This window comes from Castanea sativa, chromosome 1 (genome assembly GCF_040712315.1).
Source record: "Castanea sativa cultivar Marrone di Chiusa Pesio chromosome 1, ASM4071231v1".
Lineage (NCBI taxonomy): Eukaryota > Viridiplantae > Streptophyta > Magnoliopsida > Fagales > Fagaceae > Castanea > Castanea sativa.
The window spans coordinates 6852598-6869587 of NC_134013.1; the positions used below are offsets into that span (position 1 = coordinate 6852598).

Genomic DNA, 16990 nt, shown 5'->3' on the forward strand with positions numbered 1-16990 from the left:
AAAATACCCTCTTCCCACCTATTTTTTTTTCAATGTTCTCTTCTCTCTCTCTCTCTCTCTTTTTCAACATGACCTGATCTTCAACGTTTGTTTGTTTTTTTTCAACGTTACCTGAACGTTCTCTTCTCTCTTCTTTTTTTTTTTTTTTTTTCAACGTGACCTAATCTAATTTTTACATTATAATAATAAAAATTTATATATATGATGTGATAAATTTTATATTATGTAATGAGTACAAATAAATCTATTTCTTACATATTATGTAACAAGGGTATAACAGTCAATTTATATAAATTATATTTTCCATCCTTCCATTTTTCTCTCCAACTGAACACATAAGAGGAAAAACTAAATATTTTCCATCCTCTCATTTTTTATCCTCTTACAATTTTCCATCCATCCACTTTTCCACTCCTCCAACTAAACGGACCCTAAAAATGAGACTAATGTCTGTTCTTAATTTTTACTAAACCCTCACTCTTTGATCTTGTTTTACCTTGTTCTTTTATTATTATTATTTTTAATGTTTTGGGAGGAGAGAGACATAAAATTGGAGAAAAATTACATATATAGCCCCAATTTTTAACAGAAGTGGGTTATGAAATCCTAACTGAGCTAACCTCAGGTCGGTAAAGTGTCAAATTTCAAATCACGGGTAGAGAATTTAAATTTCGGTCAAACCACAGGTGGTTAAGTTGCAATTAGCCCATTATTTTTTGATATAGAAGTATAGAACCTCAAAATAAGCTAAAATAAACTCATAAAATAAGTTGTTCATTTGGTTAAAATATTGTTTCTATTCTTTCTACCCCTTTTATTTTAAATGAAGCAAGGAAAGATGGCAATACAAGGTTTAGTCCCTCATGTTATATGGTCTTTTAATGTTCATTTGGGTTTTGGGTTTTTATGTGGTCTTTTAATATTGTGAGTGATTCCAGGCATATACAACCTACATAAAAGATCAACCTCAGGCAGCCTGTTGACGTAAAAACAAAAAGTTATGTTGTTGGGGGCATAACCACATAAATAAATTGCTATATTTGTTATGTCTGTTTTCATATTTAGTGTCACAGTTTTGTTTTTGTTTTTGTTTTTTTCCTTTTTTTTTTGAGAAAGAAGTTGAATAATATTATTAAAAAATATTGGCTAAATCAGCCTGAAATATAGGAAAAAGTTTTGGTGGAACATCCTCCATCCACACTAAAAGTTTGGAATATTAATAGCATGTCTAACCAACCTATGAGCAACATAGTTTGGTTTTGCTATATTGGTAGTTCTAGCAATAATAAGTTGTGCAATGTGATATTGGCATCACTATTTTTTACTTTTTTTGGTACCCTTGCAACTTCTTGAAACATACAAATATATATGCATTATTTAATCACACATCCCTACATTGTGCAATGCTTGAATGAATTTTTTATAAGTTTTCTACTTTTATTTGTTATTGGCCAGAATATGTGACTTTTTAAAAATAAATGATATATATAGTAGGCAAGATCACCATTGAGCTATTGTAGGCAATGAGAGTTTTAGTAGGGATGGCATTAACAGAACAAAATCCTTGGTCCCTTTGTAAGTGTTTGTTTCCTATTAATTTGTTTCTTCTCTTTGATTTGTATATTTTGGGATATGCTTTTGGTGTTATTGAAATTGTTTTGGATCTTGATAAAAGCTTATAGGAGTTGAGATTGTTAAATTAGTTTCACCATCCCATTTCAGTTTTCAATTTACTCTTCTACCATATTTTTAGAAATCTGTGCATATAGGACATAAATAAGAAAACTATAAAGTCAGTACTATTATTCAAATGATTATTCAAAATGAAAATGGCATTGACCTTTTTCAAAAGCCAAGAATTTTGTAGGTTTAATCAATATTGTTAGAGATAGTTGTGGTTCTCCTATATAGCCCATATAGTGCATTAATTCCTTGCCAAGACCCATTGTGGATGGCTGCTATGGCTTTGTTGAGAGCATCACATTTGCTAGCATTAATTCACTTGCAGGAACCATGCTTTAAGGAGATTTTAGATGTGTTAGAACATATTCATGCTTTTGTGTATTATGCAGAAAATGTATATTATAGGACAGTTTCTAAATAGTGTAATAAGTTAGACAATGCTTTGGCTAATCATGCCAAGGAGTTAAGGAACCTATACACTTGGAATATTTTCAATAAAATTCTATCAATTTTGATTAATAATAATAAAAAACTATTTAGTTTAATTCAGTTTTTCTCATTTCTAAAAAATAAAGTTAGGGTATTTAACCCAAGGTGAGATTTTATTCCTCAATTTTCTTCTTTCTAAACCCTAGAACCTACACCTTTTATGGTTTCTAGACCTTTCCCTTCCCTTTAAAAGACCCAGTTCTTGCTTTAACTCTATGTTTGTAGTCTTTGTCATTCCAACCATAACATCATGAGCTATAATGTCTCAAGTCTAGCCTTTGTTTAGTATGAACATGTGACTGTGACTGTTTTTTTATTTATTTATTGTTTATTTCTCTAAAGTTTTGATCATAAATATATTTCCTCTATAGTTTTGTGGGGTTGTTTTGTCACTATATTCTCCCCCAAGGTTTTTTCCCTTTTAACTCACACCCTTTTAATTTTCATTATTAAATACCCATTTTTTTACATATCATCTGCATCTTTATTTATTTAGGGTTGTTTTTTAGTTTGGAAGACAACACAAATTTTGACTTTTTTTTGGATTGTTTTTTTGTTTGGAAGACTGCACAAATTTTGACAACAGTACCAAGCCACAAAGCCTTTGTAAACTGCACTCAGGCATGCCTTTAGTTTTGGTTTGGCATAAACTTGAAACAAATGCCATAAATATCTAGATTTTTGGCTTTTGTATTCTTAATGTCTGAATAAAACCATATGGTACAATTTAAACATGTTTCACATAAGTTTTTGAGGTCTCAGGTCATGTTGTATTTATATATGGCAAAAGATAGTACCATTTTCTACCATTTTCTATATTGAAGTTTTTTTGTGTGTGAATAATCTATTTTGTTATTTATTTTTGAATTTCATGATGAAAACCAATAAAATACTTATTTTCATGAAGATTATAGAATGTTGAATTTTTTTAATAATTCAATAGTTAGGGTGGGGTTATTATGAAATTTATTGACATTAAGAGTGTTTGGTTTTACATTGTAAATCTTTGATGAATTGGTATAATTTGGTGTTATAGTTGATAATAATTTGGCATGTTAGGACATATGTGTTTCACTTGTTTAGAACATATGTCATTCATTATTTATGTAATTGGCTAATCCTTTGTCAAAACGCACTTTACTTGTAATTGGGTAGATTTAGGATGAGGTTAATGCTTCAAGAAATAAGGTTTCGAGATCAAGTGTTAAAGCCATGCAAGTCTGTCCAAGAAAAAAGTTTAGAAGTGCTCTTCATTAAAGCTCGACAGCTAGCTCGACAGCTACATTTATCGAGTTTTAAGAAGCTGGTCTAGCCCCGAGGCTCGACAGCTGCTCGACAGCACCTCAACACCTGTAGCTGTCGAGATTTAAGAAAAAAAAATTCCTAGTTCTGTTTTGATTCTAATCCGTGGATGTGTCTATGGGCATTCTTTTCTCCTAACCCTAGACATCTAAAATGATTATTTTAAGGGTCATCAAAGTGTGGCAAGTTGCACAAGTATTGAGAAATTCTTGTTCATGCAAATTGTAACTTGAGACAAAGTTCTTGCCCTAGTTCATCTCTCTTGTGAAGAAGTTGCTGTGTCTTTGCACCATAGGGTTTTCTAACCAAGCATCTTCTTGATCTTCTTCGTTTGGATGAATTGAAGAACTTTGCAGCCAACAAATCTTCTCTAGTTGGTGATTGAAGTCGCGTACTGGGATCCGCGCAATTGGTTAGTCACTTACTTGGGAGCCGTGTATTGAAAGGAGAAACTGTCACTACAGAACAAGTCCAATTGGGTATTGGGGTAAGGGTTCAATTGTAGGTTGGTAAGGTACTTGGGATTCCTTTACTTGTAACCACTTGTTGTGATAATAGTGGAGTTTCGGGAGTGGTGACCTTAAAATCACCCGATGGAGTTTTTGCCATGTAGGTTTTCCCCATTCATAAAAAAATCACCGTGTCATGTATTTTCCGCTACGTACTTAGTTTAATTGGTGATTTGTTTGTGCTACCACGCGCTTTGCATGTTAACTTGATTAATTAATAACTTAGCTAATTAATCAACTTAATACATCACAAGGGGTCAATACGTTTTTGGTCTATCAAGTGGAATTAGAGTAGGCACACTCTGATTAGGGTTTATCTTTGTGTGTGATCCATTGACCCCTGTCTGTCATGGATAGAGGTCAGTCTCTTATTATACCTCCATTGTTTGATGGTACTAACTATGTATACTGGAAAGTACGCATGAGAGCTTTTTTGCAGTCTCTAGATAAGAAGGTGTGACAAGCTATGGAGATAGACTGGATCAAACCTAAAGAAGCTCCGGCCGATTGGGATGAAGCCAAGATCAAGGCGGCAAACTTCAACAGCAGAGCATTGAATGCCTTATTCAGTGCGGTCACTAATGAGGAGTTCAAGAAGATATCCTCCACTGAAACTGCTAAGGAAGCATGGATCATCCTCCAAACAACCTATGAGGGAACAAAGGCTGTCAAAGATTCGAAGCTACAAAGGCTCACTACAAGCTTCGAAGAAATTAAGATTAAGGAGGATGAGTCATTCGATGAGTTCTATGCCAAGCTCAAGGACATAGTGAACTCAGCCTTCAATCTTGGAGAAAGCATTCTTGAACCCAAGATTGTGAAGAAGGTGCTCAGATCTCTACCCAAGAGATTCCATGTCAAGATCACGATGATAGAGGAATCAAAGGATATTGACAAGATTCCTCTGACTGAGCTAGTCGGTAATCTGCAAACCTATGAGCTAGGGTTGACAAGAATTGGCAAGACAGGTAAAGGCAAGAGCATGGCACTGAAGACTAAGAGCAGTGAGACAGATGAGTCATCAGACGATGAAGACTCTAAGATGAAGTCCTACATCATAAGGCGATTCAAGAAATTCATGAAAAATGCAAATGGAAAAGGCTTCGACAAGGACCGTAGGCAATCTAGTTCTTCTCAGTTCAAGAGCCAAGATAAAGGGAAGAAGGATGCTAGGGAAGGCGGTCAGTACACTGTTCCTGCAGGACCCAAGTGCTTCGGATGTCAAGGCTTCGGTCACATGAAACAGGAGTGTCCCACATATTTCAAGAGCATTGGGAAGAGCAAGGCACTAGCTGCTACTTTGAGCGACACTGAGCCTGAGGATGATTCCGACAATGAAGATGACAGAATTTTGAATGCCTTCACTGCCACTGTCAATCCTCCTGAAGGGATTGTTGAAGATGTGGATGAAGAAGAGGAATTGATAGAATCCAAGTTTGAAAAGATGGATGATCAAGATGATATCCATACAACCTATGAGAAACTGTACAAGCTTTCTAAGAAACATGAGAAACTCTATAGGCTAGCCACCAAGAAGCTAAGTGATTTGGAACTTAATCGTGAGGAACTTTCCACAAAGTTTGATGAAGATAATCAAACTATTGGGGCACTAAGATTCGAGAACAATTTCTTGGCTGAGAAGATCAAGAAGCTTGCAGCGGAGCAGTTTCAAGTTAGAGCTCAATTGGAAAGGGCATCAAGTGCGAAGCTGGATGAGATGCTCAGCATTCAGAAATTTGCTTCTGATCGAACAGGATTGGGGTATGAATTCTCTTCTTCTAATATTGCTTATTCTAGTACTACTGTTTTTGTTCCGCCTGCTAATAATATTAAAATTGATAATAATGATGTTAAAACTGATTTAGCAAGCGAGAACCTAAACAAGGGTAAATCTATCTTAGGAGCACCCTCTAAGCTTGAGAAGAAAGTCACTAAAAACTCTAGAACTAAGAAGGCTAACTCTCAAAAGCCTGAACAGAAGAAGCAGCATCTCTGTCATCATTGTAATATTGCCGGTCATACTCGACCAAATTGCTATAAGTGGTTAGCCACTCAACAGAGCAATGGCATGATAGCATCTGGGAACCAGAATCAGCTTCAAACTTCTCTTGCTCCTCTTGGAGATCTTCTCAAAGCCCTCATGTTCCTTTCGAACTTGAACGGTTTCAATCCTTCCCCCTCATCGCCGGTTCAAGGGTTTGCTAAGAGGAAATGATCTTCCAATGTGTGGAAGGAAAAGGGTTCCAAGTGATTTATTCACTTTTTCTCTCTCTCCCTTTCTTGTTTTTGTTTTTGCATTACTTGTGTGTTTTGCTTTAATGTTTTTGAGTCAGTTTAATTTTATGCATTGCTTTGCTTTGTTTAACATGTTTGTGTGTGTGTATTTTCAGTTTTTTTTTGTTGTTTGTTTTTCAAATAAAAAAAAAAAATTGAAAAATTGAAAAATACAAAAACAGTGTGTGTTTGTGTACATCGGTTCTTGTAAACCTTAAAATGACATTTGAAACAGAGTTTTCTAAATCTCTTGTAGCTTAGATGAGAATTCTTATGCACAACTAAGCAAGTGAGTTTTATGACTCTTTGTTTGTGACGAGTAAGGTTAAGTGATCTCTTGAACTTAACACTCGTATCACTCTTTTTGACGGGTAGGACTGGAAAATCCTAAGAGAAAGGCATAAATAACCATCTTACCACTGTTACTCGCCAATTATGATATGACATCTGTATGCTTCGGCATAGCAAAAGTGCAATGTCAATGACATCTGTATGTTTCGGCATAGCAAAAGTGCAATGTCAAAAACTTAACATAATTGGGTATTTCTTTTCTCTCTTTTACATACCCATGCATGGTTTACTTAATAAAAAGAAATTATGCAAAGAAAATAAAAGCAAAAAGAACAAAAATGCTTTAAATATGATTGCAAGCGTGTTTTCTAGGAGATGTGGGAGTTATAGGATGTACCTCAAAGGTGATAGTCCCCATCAAACAGTTATGATTGTGTGTGAGTTAAAGTGATTTTCTCATATCTCAAATCGTTATAACATAGAGACACTTATGCATTCTTGCGATATTTTCACACACAACACATAATATTCTTTGCTACTTTTGATACATGTGCAGGTACAATGTGATTTGGCCATCACAAGGTTTACATGTGTTGATGTATACTCACTGAACTGTCTTGACTTGGTTTTTAAAAAATATAAAATCAGTTAGACTTGTTTAGTGTGTGAGTGTGTATTTTGAGATCTCTGTACTTAAAATTTTTGTTGAGAGATGATTTTGAGAGTCTAATATGTTGATTGGATCATTGGTTGAGTTGCATGCGTGATTGCATTCATGTTTGTGTTTTTCTCTTCTCGAAAAATTGTTTTGAAAAGTTGGCTCGACACCTCTTCGACAACTGGCTGTTTGTCGAGCTTCTCAGCTTTTTCTTATCGCAATCTCGATAGCTTCTCGACACCTTCTAGATCGATCGAGAAACCTTCTGTCCTCTCGATAGCTTCTCGACACCTTCTAGATCGATCGAGAAACTGTTCTCGTGTCCTGTCTTGTTCCTCGACACCCTCTCGATAGCTGGATCTGTCGATGTTGTATTTCTCGACACCTCTCGATACCTGTATCTATCGGGATTTACTAAGGTTCTATATAACTGTTCTGTGTGATCCGTTTCTCACTTCTCTCGATCTCTCTCTCGATAGCACTGTCTTTTCATCTTCCAAACCTCTCTCTCTCACTCCAAATCCTTTTCTGAAGGTTTCTTCAAGCTTCTTCAAGTTTTTCTTCACTTGGTAAGCTTCTTTTCCCTCATTCTCATGTATTTCATGTTTTGAAACCTAGGTTTTGGGGTTTTTGAAATTTTTTTTGGGGTTTTTCAAAATGGATGAGTTCTTGTTGAAATTTTGGGATGGGTCTTGTAGATTTGATCTTAAAAACTCCATGCATCTCATTCGCATTCTAATGATATTCTCATGCATTTAGATGTGTGAAATATGTTTGTGTGCTGGTAGGATTGGATTGGGTTGTGCCCATGATGTTTTTCATATTGCATGTCCCATGTTCATGCATTCCCCATGCATACGTTCTTTCTTCAATATACTTGTTATATTTGAATTGTTTTTGGGACTTTTCTAAGTGTTTCTTTTCCCCCCTCTCTGTCTGTCTACGTTAGTAGTGTCTATGGCACCAAAACGTAAGTCTATTCCGACCCAGAATCCTTTTCGTTCTAGGGCCTTCTCATCTTCTGATCCTACTCCTCTTTCTGTTTGGTTCCGTGATGAGAAAGCCCATTAGGACTTCTCGGAGAACTTCTTTAAACGAGGTGTTCATTCGGAACGCCAAGTTGTTCTGGTGGACTTCGCCGACACCGACCTTCCCGATGTATTTCACAAACGGGAATGGGAGTCACTGTGTGACGTCTCGGTCACTTGTCCTTCCGTGCTGATCTAGGAGTTTTACTCCAACATGCATGGATTTGATTATTCAATACCTCTCTTTCTCACTCACATTCGAGGTATGCGCATCTTCGTCACACCAGAGTTGGTATCCGATGTGCTCTAGGTACCGAGGGTTGTGCATCCTGACTACCTCGGTTGTGAGCGTCTACGAACTGTGTCCAAAGACGAGATGATTTCCGCTTTCTGTGAGCACCCTTCTGATTGGGGTGAGCACTAATTTACGTCATGTCGACCTTTTGCTAAAGGTCCTCGTTTCTTAAACATGGTGATGACTTTTGTCTTGCATCCTCTCTCTCACTACAACTCTATCACAGAGCCTTGTGCTCATTTTCTGTTGTCTCTTATTGAGGATCTTACCATTGACTTTCCTTCACATTTCATCTTTTCTATCATAGATGTGTATAAGGATACGGCTACCCGTGATAAGTTCATCTTTCCTTCCGCTATCACAAGGATTTTACGCCATTTTTCTATCCCTTTTCCTGTCTCTGAACCTTTTTTTGTCATGGTTACCATAGATGCCGCTACCGTAAAACGTAGTGAGGCACAATTTAGGTCGCGTCAGATAGGTCCTGCAGCTCCTTCCTCCCGTTCCGCTCCATCCAAATCTGCTCGTACTTCATCCGCTCCCTTCTCTTCTTCGAGCGATGTGTCACTAAGAGATATCATGGCGTAGCTTCAGCGCATGGATGCTTGCCTGGATACGCTTTCTACAGAGTTGTATCAGGTGAATGTTCGTGTTGGTCGCATTGCTAGGCGACAGGCGACCATGGGTGGTTTTGCTCCCGAGGTTTCTCCTCCACCACCTCCTGTGGCTTCTCCGTCTAAGGATGATGATGGTGATGACGATGATGCTTCAGATGATGATGATGATGGAGATGCTAGCTCTACCGATGAGATGTCTACTTGACACTCTACCTTTTGTCACTCGTCACAAAAAGGGGGAGTAGTTTTGGGGGTTTGAGAGTAGTCATACTTAGGGGGAGAGCTTGTATAGGGACATCTTTTTGATAGGGGGAATGTTGAGTGCTGAGGGATGTAGTGAGGATTACTTGTATCTTTTTCTTTTCTCTTCTTTAGATACATATTCTTCTTGTACCTAGGTCTTGTGACCATTATTACATATATTGTGCTCATTTTTGCTATATATATGATGATGTATGTTTATTTCACCTATCTCTACATGTGTTGTTTCCTTTCTCTCTTTATACACATGTTTCTTTACTTGTATGCAATCTATTATTTCTGTTTCACACTAAGATGCCTTGATGAGTTTTGTTTAAAGTGTTTCAAAAATACAGGTTGTCAACGTCTACTAGTCATAAACTCTCTTCTTGCAAAGTTTTTCAAGAGTTTGTGTTAGGATAGATTTTATTGTATTCAACAAGTGACTATGAGTTGAGTGATTTACGACTTCTCTCATATGTTCATTTGTTGCTTGTGGTTTTGTCACGGATTGTCAAAGGGGGAGATTGTTAGGAAATATGTGTTTCACTTGTTTAGAACATATGTCATTCATTATTTATGTAATTGGCTAATCCTTTGTCAAAACGCACTTTACTTGTAATTGGGTAGATTTAGGATGAGGTTAATGCTTCAAGAAACAAGGTTTCAAGATCAAGTGTTAAAGCCATGCAAGTCTGTTCAAGAAACAAGTTTAGAAGTGCTCTTCATTAAAGCTCGACAGTTGGCTCGACAACTGCATCTATTGAGCTTTAAGAAGCTGGTCTAGCCCCGAGGCTCGGCAGATGCTCGACAGCACCTCGACACCTGTAGTTGTCGAGATTTAAGAAAAATAGATTCCTAATTCTGTTTTGATTCTAATCCATGGATGTGTCTTTGAGCCTTCTTTTCTCCTAACCCTAGACATATAAAAGGATTATTTTAATGGCCGTCAAAGTGTGGCAAGTTGCACAAGCATTGAGAAATCTTTGTTCATGCAAATTGTAACTTGAGACAAAATTCTTTCCCTAGTTCATCTCTCTTGTGAAGAAGTTGCTGTGTCTTTGCACCGTAGGGTTTTGTAACCAAGCATCTTCTTAATCTTCTTTGTTTGGATGAATTGAAGAACTTTGTAGCCAACAAATCTTCTCTAGTTAGTGATTGAAGTCGCGTACTAGGATCCGCGCAATTGGTTAGTCACATACTTGGGAGCCGTGCATTGAAAGGAGAAACTGTCACTACAGAACAAGTCCAATTGGGTATTGGGCTAAGGGTTCAATTGTAGGTTGGTAAGGTACTTGAGATTCCTTTACTTGTAACCGCTTGTTGTGATAATAGTGGAGTTTTGGGAGTGGTGACCTTAAAATCACCCGGTGGGGTTTTTGCCGTGTAGGTTTTCCCCATTCGTAAACAAATCACCGTGTCATGTATTTTCTACTGTATACTTAGTTTAATTGGTGATTTGTTTGTGCTACCACGCGCTTTGCATGTTAACTTGATTAATTAATAACTTGACTAATTAATCAAATTAATTCATCACAAGGGGTCAATACGTTTTTGGCCTATCATGGCAAAAAATTAAGTAGCTTGAAGAAGTTGAGAAAAGAGAAGAGCCTAAGAAAGGGAGGAAATACGTTCTTGAAAAGCATTGGATAAACCTTGAAGATGTACAATTGTATATTTATTCTATTTACTAGTTCTTTTGTAATACTTATTAAACCAAATGTAAGAGCACATTATGATTATTGTAATATATTACATCATAATATTTGTATTTATCTCCTTTTTAATATTATTTCACAATATTACATGTTTCATATTATATTAGAGCCAATTTAGCTTTCAATAATTGAAATTTGAGAAATGTTTAAACTTGAACATGTTAACATTTGATTTAAAACAATTCCGTGCATCGCACGGGTTAGCGACTAGTTTATATATATATATATATATATATATATATATATATATATATATATATATATTAGAAACACCTGTTTTTTTTAATAATATGTAACATGGCAATACACTTGACAATTTCAACATAAAAAAAATATTATTTTAATATCATTGTTAGCCATGTCAACCTTTTTCATCCATCAATTAACGGCAGAGGATATTTTGACACAATGCTACACAATTTGGGACTAAACTGACACATTTGAAGCGTAAAAATCAAATTAATACATAGTGTAAAAAAAAGTTAAGGACCAAACTTGTAATTTACCCTTTTACTCTTTTACCATTCTTCAAACACACTCTCTTAGACCAAGAGTTTGATCAGATTGTATACACAATGCAAGCTTTAATTCCTTTGATTGCTGAAGTTTCATGGATAAATTATCTGTGCCACTTAAGGAGTGAGAGTGAAATCTTACTATACATTTCTACTCTCTATCACAACGGATAATTGAGCAAACTGAGCATCTCTATCCAAAAAAAGAAGCCAAACTGAGCATATTCTACAAACCAGCAAATACTATGAAGGGAAAGTAGCTAGAAAAATACCGAGACAACATTTCATCAAATCAAATTGCAATACTCCGAAGATCTTGACGTGAATTTTATATTTCACAAGCAAACTTTATTCAAAAAGATTTGATGGCAAGCGTGGTTTCACAACCACATCAAGTGGTGTGGATTTGATGTTTGTTAATCCAAATGTGGCAGTCATATCAACCGGTGCATTTGATGGGGTTGAGATTTCAAATGCATGTATGAGACTAGCCAGAGTTAAGTGCAGCATTTGAAGGCCAAAAGATATCCCAGGGCAAGCTCTTCTACCACTACCAAAGGGTATGAGCTCAAAATTTTGACCCCTCACATCAACATCTTTGTGAGTAGTGAGAAATCTCTCTGGCTTGAACTCTAATGGGTCAGACCACACACTGGGGTCTGTCTGGATCTTCCACAAATTGACCACTAGACGTGTGCCTTTTGTGACATGGTAGCCACCAATGGTGCAGTCTTCATGGAACTCTCTCGGTGCAAGTGTTCCAGGTGGGTATAGCCTTAGTGCCTCCTTGATAATGGCTTTAAGGTAGAACAAGTTATTGATATCTGCTTCATTCACTAGTCTTCCTTTACCAACTTTGATGTCCAACTCCTCTTGGGCTTTCTTCAAAGTGTGGCGATTGTTCAATAATAGTGAGAGTGCCCAGGTCAAGGTAACCATGGTTGTGTCGTTGCCTCCTGCTATCATATTCTGCATGGTGTAATTTTTTTTTTAAAATAGTTGTTCATAACCAAAATTAATGTTTCTTATAACACAAATCTACCTAGCTGAGATCATTTCTTTTGTATTTTTTAAATTAATTTTGATTAAACATAATTGATATAAATAATTAAGATTAATGATTTTTTTTTGGAGTGTTTTAATCTATAGCGTCCGCTTCTGATGATAATTTTTTATCATCAGACTAAGACACTAATCAGTTTTTGGTATAGACAGGAATTGAATCCCAGATCTCTTATACAACCATCAAAGACTTTACTAGTTGAGCTAACTGGATCCCACAAAATTACTGATATTTAAACATGCTTGTGCACATCATTATCCTCGCTTGCATTGTTAAATCACGAGTATCTAAGGCTTCAATTGTTTATGTGTAAAACGAATTGCACACTTCTCCAGTATTTATTATAGTAGAAAACACAAATCAATGGAACACAATTTTCAATGATCAAGGAAAAAACAAACCTAATTCAGCTGAAAACGTTGTCTATACTATAAAAAAATGGAGATGTTTACTACACATTACTAACTTGACAGATCATTACAAAAAAACTTCACATCACCATTAAACAAATCTTCAAATGATAATTTCTCTTTATTTACTTCATCCTCCTCCTCCTCTCTCTCTCTCTCTCTCTCCAAAGGCCAAAGGTTGACAGGCAATCTATATTTTACTTCTTTTTTTTCTTTTTCTTTTTTTTCATATGGGATTTGTTTTCTTAACAAAAACAATTTGTTTTCTCATTTCAAGCCACAACCGAATTTAGAAAAATGAAAATATTTTTATTAGAAAGAAACCATAAAGAAACCAAAAAGTATTAGAACTTCCTAAATAATCAACAATATTACAGATATACCCATTTTTACATCAAATTTTATAATTTATTGATTTATGTGATTGTGAGTAATCAATCAAAAGTTATAGATCCATATAAATAAAATAGACAATAAGTGTTTACTAGTCACAATCACATACTTCAACATTAGGGGCAGCACTACTTGGAACTTAGGGTGGTCACAGGACCATCTTGACTTGCTAAAAAATGTATATATATACTTGCAAATACACACACACAAACACACACACACACACACAATTAACCTATTTGGACCACCCTAATAAAAATGACCACACTGACTTGAAAATTATAAGAATTTTGGTTCAGTAAAAATAAAAGTGGTGTTACATTCACAAAAGTTTTATAAAAATTTCACAACAAATCTTATGTAATAAGTAGAAAACAGTTACTAATTCTAATTTTGGCTCAATATTGACATCGGTTTTTAACCCACTAATCACAAATTATTGCATAAGATTTGTTTTGAAAATGTTGTAGATGTAGTATTACTCCAAAAATAATTTTGTCTCCCACAAACATAATCCTCAACCCCTTCAACCCCCCCCCCCCCCTCCCCCAAAAAAAAAAAAAACCCCTTGAATAACCCAAAAAAAGAAGAAGCACAAATAACAAAAGTAACCAGGGGAAAAAGGGACTAGACCAAACAAAAATAAGTTAACAAATTATTCAACAAAAAACCTATTCAAAAAGAAAAATAAAAATTATTATTCCAATTTATAACTCTTTCAACCTATTACATAAAAATAATCTCTAATTTCATTTTTCATTGAAAAAGAGACTCAAGAATAGTATTTTAGTTCATGAGTTATCCTTGATAGTGTTGGCAATTATGCCCTTTTTGGCATTACAATTGCAATAATTTTGCTTTTCTTAATGACTTAGCTTGTAGTTACAACAAATATCATCAGTTTTCTTTCTCTTTTCTATTGTTATTTTAATTCTCTTATATTATTACTCTCATCCCAGTATTCTCAATTCTTACTTTATTTTTTATCTGTCAATTTTTCCTTTTACTCTTTGTTAGTAGAAATAACTTGTAATACTTCATTTTTTTTGTGACATCGATATATTCAAGTTATCTCTTTATTAAATTTTGTATAATTTAAGTTTTTTTAATGTCTACTCTAAAAAAATATTCTTAGAGCCATCACTGGTCAACATGTTGTGGGATGTGGTCATGTGGGATTAGATCTCTCCCTAGAATCGTTCATAAACAATAGATTGGGATACAATTAGCATTTTATATTAGTTAGGTATACCTACCAAACATGTGGCTTTGTTGACGGTATCAGCATCAAAGCCAGCAAGGTCAACACCCTCTAGGATTGAAAGCATGACATCCATGAAGTCTTGATGCCCTTTACCCTCACCTGAAGCTCTCCTCTGCTTGTGCTCCTCCAACCACTCAGTAACCAAAAAGTCCATCTCTTTCGCTGTTTTCTTCATGGCCTTTTCATGCCCTCCCAATAATGAATCCAACCATCCAAGCCAAGGAATAGCATCTCCTACAAGAGACAAACCCACCAAGTGAAAGAAGTCCCTAAAAGCCTTTTGACACTGACGAGCCTTAGGTGCCTCTTTCTCATCACTTGTAGCCATGGCACCAATGAATCGCTTTCCAACAACCATTCTAAGAACAACGTTGAGTGTCAAGTCCCCAAACCATTGCTTCATCTCTAGAGAAACATAACCTGACCCAGTATCCTTCTTCTGTGTCCAGACCTTGTACAGCTTTTTCAAAGAGATCTCCATCTCCGAGGCTCTAACATCTTTGAGTAACTCAAGCCGGCGATTTGAGAGTAGCTCCAAAGCTGTTATCTTGCGCATGTTACGCCAAAAAGGACCATAAGGGCTGAACCCCAACATGGCATAGTTGTAAGTCAAGTGATTAGCACCAATGAATTTGGCACGAGAACATGTGGCCACATCATTGGTAGTGAAACATTCCTTAGCTAATTCCCAACTACTAATCACCAAAGCTGGATGAACCCCAATTCGGATTGTGTACACTGGTCCATACTTTTCTGCTAAGGCTCCCAAACTTATGTGGGGGAGCTGGGATCCAGTGAATAGGTGCAAGTGACCAATTAGAGGCCATCCTCCAGCAGCTTCTGGTGCTTTTTGCCTCTTAGCAGAACCAAACCTGTTGTTGATAAAGTAGGAAACGATGAATATGGCAAGCAATCCAGCTATAATATTGGTGTTTAGATGTTGTAAAAGGAAGTCCATTATTGTAGCTTAAAGTACTGTTTTAGGAGATGGATATTTTTGGTTACTTATAATAAGAGACTATATTACAGTTTAACATATTTGTATACTTGCCTGGATCCATATCTATCTGAGGAATGCATCTTCTATGTAATTGTTATTTTAAGGCCGGACATTTGATCTTAGCCAAAAGGCCGAGAAAGGAATATTTTAAGGCCGGACATGGCCCACTATTGTTGATCTTTTTGATGTGTTTAATGTATCTTTTTTCATACCCTTGCACGATAGGATAGGATTTAATAAATCATTTGTTGAATCCTTCAAAAATAAAAATATAAAAATCATTTGCAGAAGGTTTATGTGATTCAGTAGTGACGAATGATGATGTCTCATCTTCAGTATTAATGAACATTATGTGTTTTTTCCAGAGTGATCTTCACATGAGCTTCTGCCTTCTGGTCACAGGAAAATTATTAGATAGTATACGCTTGTTACTACCATGGTTTTCAATCCGTCTTCCATTTGACTGGAAGATGAACGGCCTTTGCAACGAAATCAAGTTAAATCTGTAAAGTTGTGATTTATAACTGTTTTGTGTTGGCTTTAATTTTGTGCCAAATTTGATTGTAATTTTGTTCAATCTTTTATACCCTGTACTTTATGTGAGATTTTATTGTAAGTGTTATGTGATAGAGAGAGAGTGTGTGAAGACTCAAGCTTTTGAAGGCAGAAGATTTCTTGCGGGTAGCTCGCGACTAAGCATCCAGCGAAGTGATGCATGTGCCCTGCACATAACTAGAATGCGAAGAGTCATGACAGATGGTGACAGCTGGTTTTCGCGAATGTTTCGCGAGTAAGGCATTCCCGCAAGATGCCCGTGAAACAGTCTGTTTTGTTATTTTGTCCTATCTGCTCCACTACATTCTCAAACACACTATATATACCATCATTACCCGCATATTGAGTATAGAGCTTTTCAGAAGAGAAAACCCTAGCCTCAACCCTTGAAAGTGTGAGATTGTTATACCCACAATTCTACACACAATCTTTTGTGGTTTTCCTCTACTCCTACATCTTCATTTCTATATCCTTGAGAGGTTGATAGCCCAAACACTTACCACACCTATACTGAGTGTCCAGTGAGTTTTGGTGCTGCTGGGAAGCATTGGAAGAAGCTAAGCGTTGACGGATGCAATTGGGCGTATTGCGGGATCCAAAAAGCTAGACAAGACACGGTTCCGAGAAGCCTTGTTGGAGTAGAAGCTTGGACGGCTTAGGTGCATTGGGTAGACTAGGCTTGGAGG

General features: G+C 36.1%; 1 protein-coding gene across 1 annotated transcript; it reads right to left on the bottom strand.

Annotated features, from left to right (window-relative positions):
- Positions 1–11616: 11616 nt before the first annotated feature.
- On the bottom strand, positions 11617–15968 carry LOC142639711 (cytochrome P450 CYP82D47-like). The gene is made up of 2 exons (XM_075813855.1): positions 14742–15968; positions 11617–12588 (listed from the first exon to the last, which is right to left on the bottom strand). Exons 1-2 carry the CDS (start codon positions 15705–15707, stop codon positions 11968–11970), a joined length of 1587 nt encoding a protein of 528 aa, XP_075669970.1. The 5' UTR covers positions 15708–15968; the 3' UTR covers positions 11617–11967.
- Between the last annotated feature and the right edge of the window lie 1022 nt (positions 15969–16990).

Bases quoted from the DNA above. Each gene is read 5' to 3' on its own strand.
- LOC142639711 (XM_075813855.1), bottom strand. From the start codon at position 15,707: ATGGACTTCCTTTTACAACATCTAAACACCAATATTATAGCTGGATTG. The intron at 12,589-14,741 runs GTAGGTATACCT...TACACCATGCAG, and splicing joins TCAACAAAGCCACATGTTTG to AATATGATAGCAGGAGGCAA.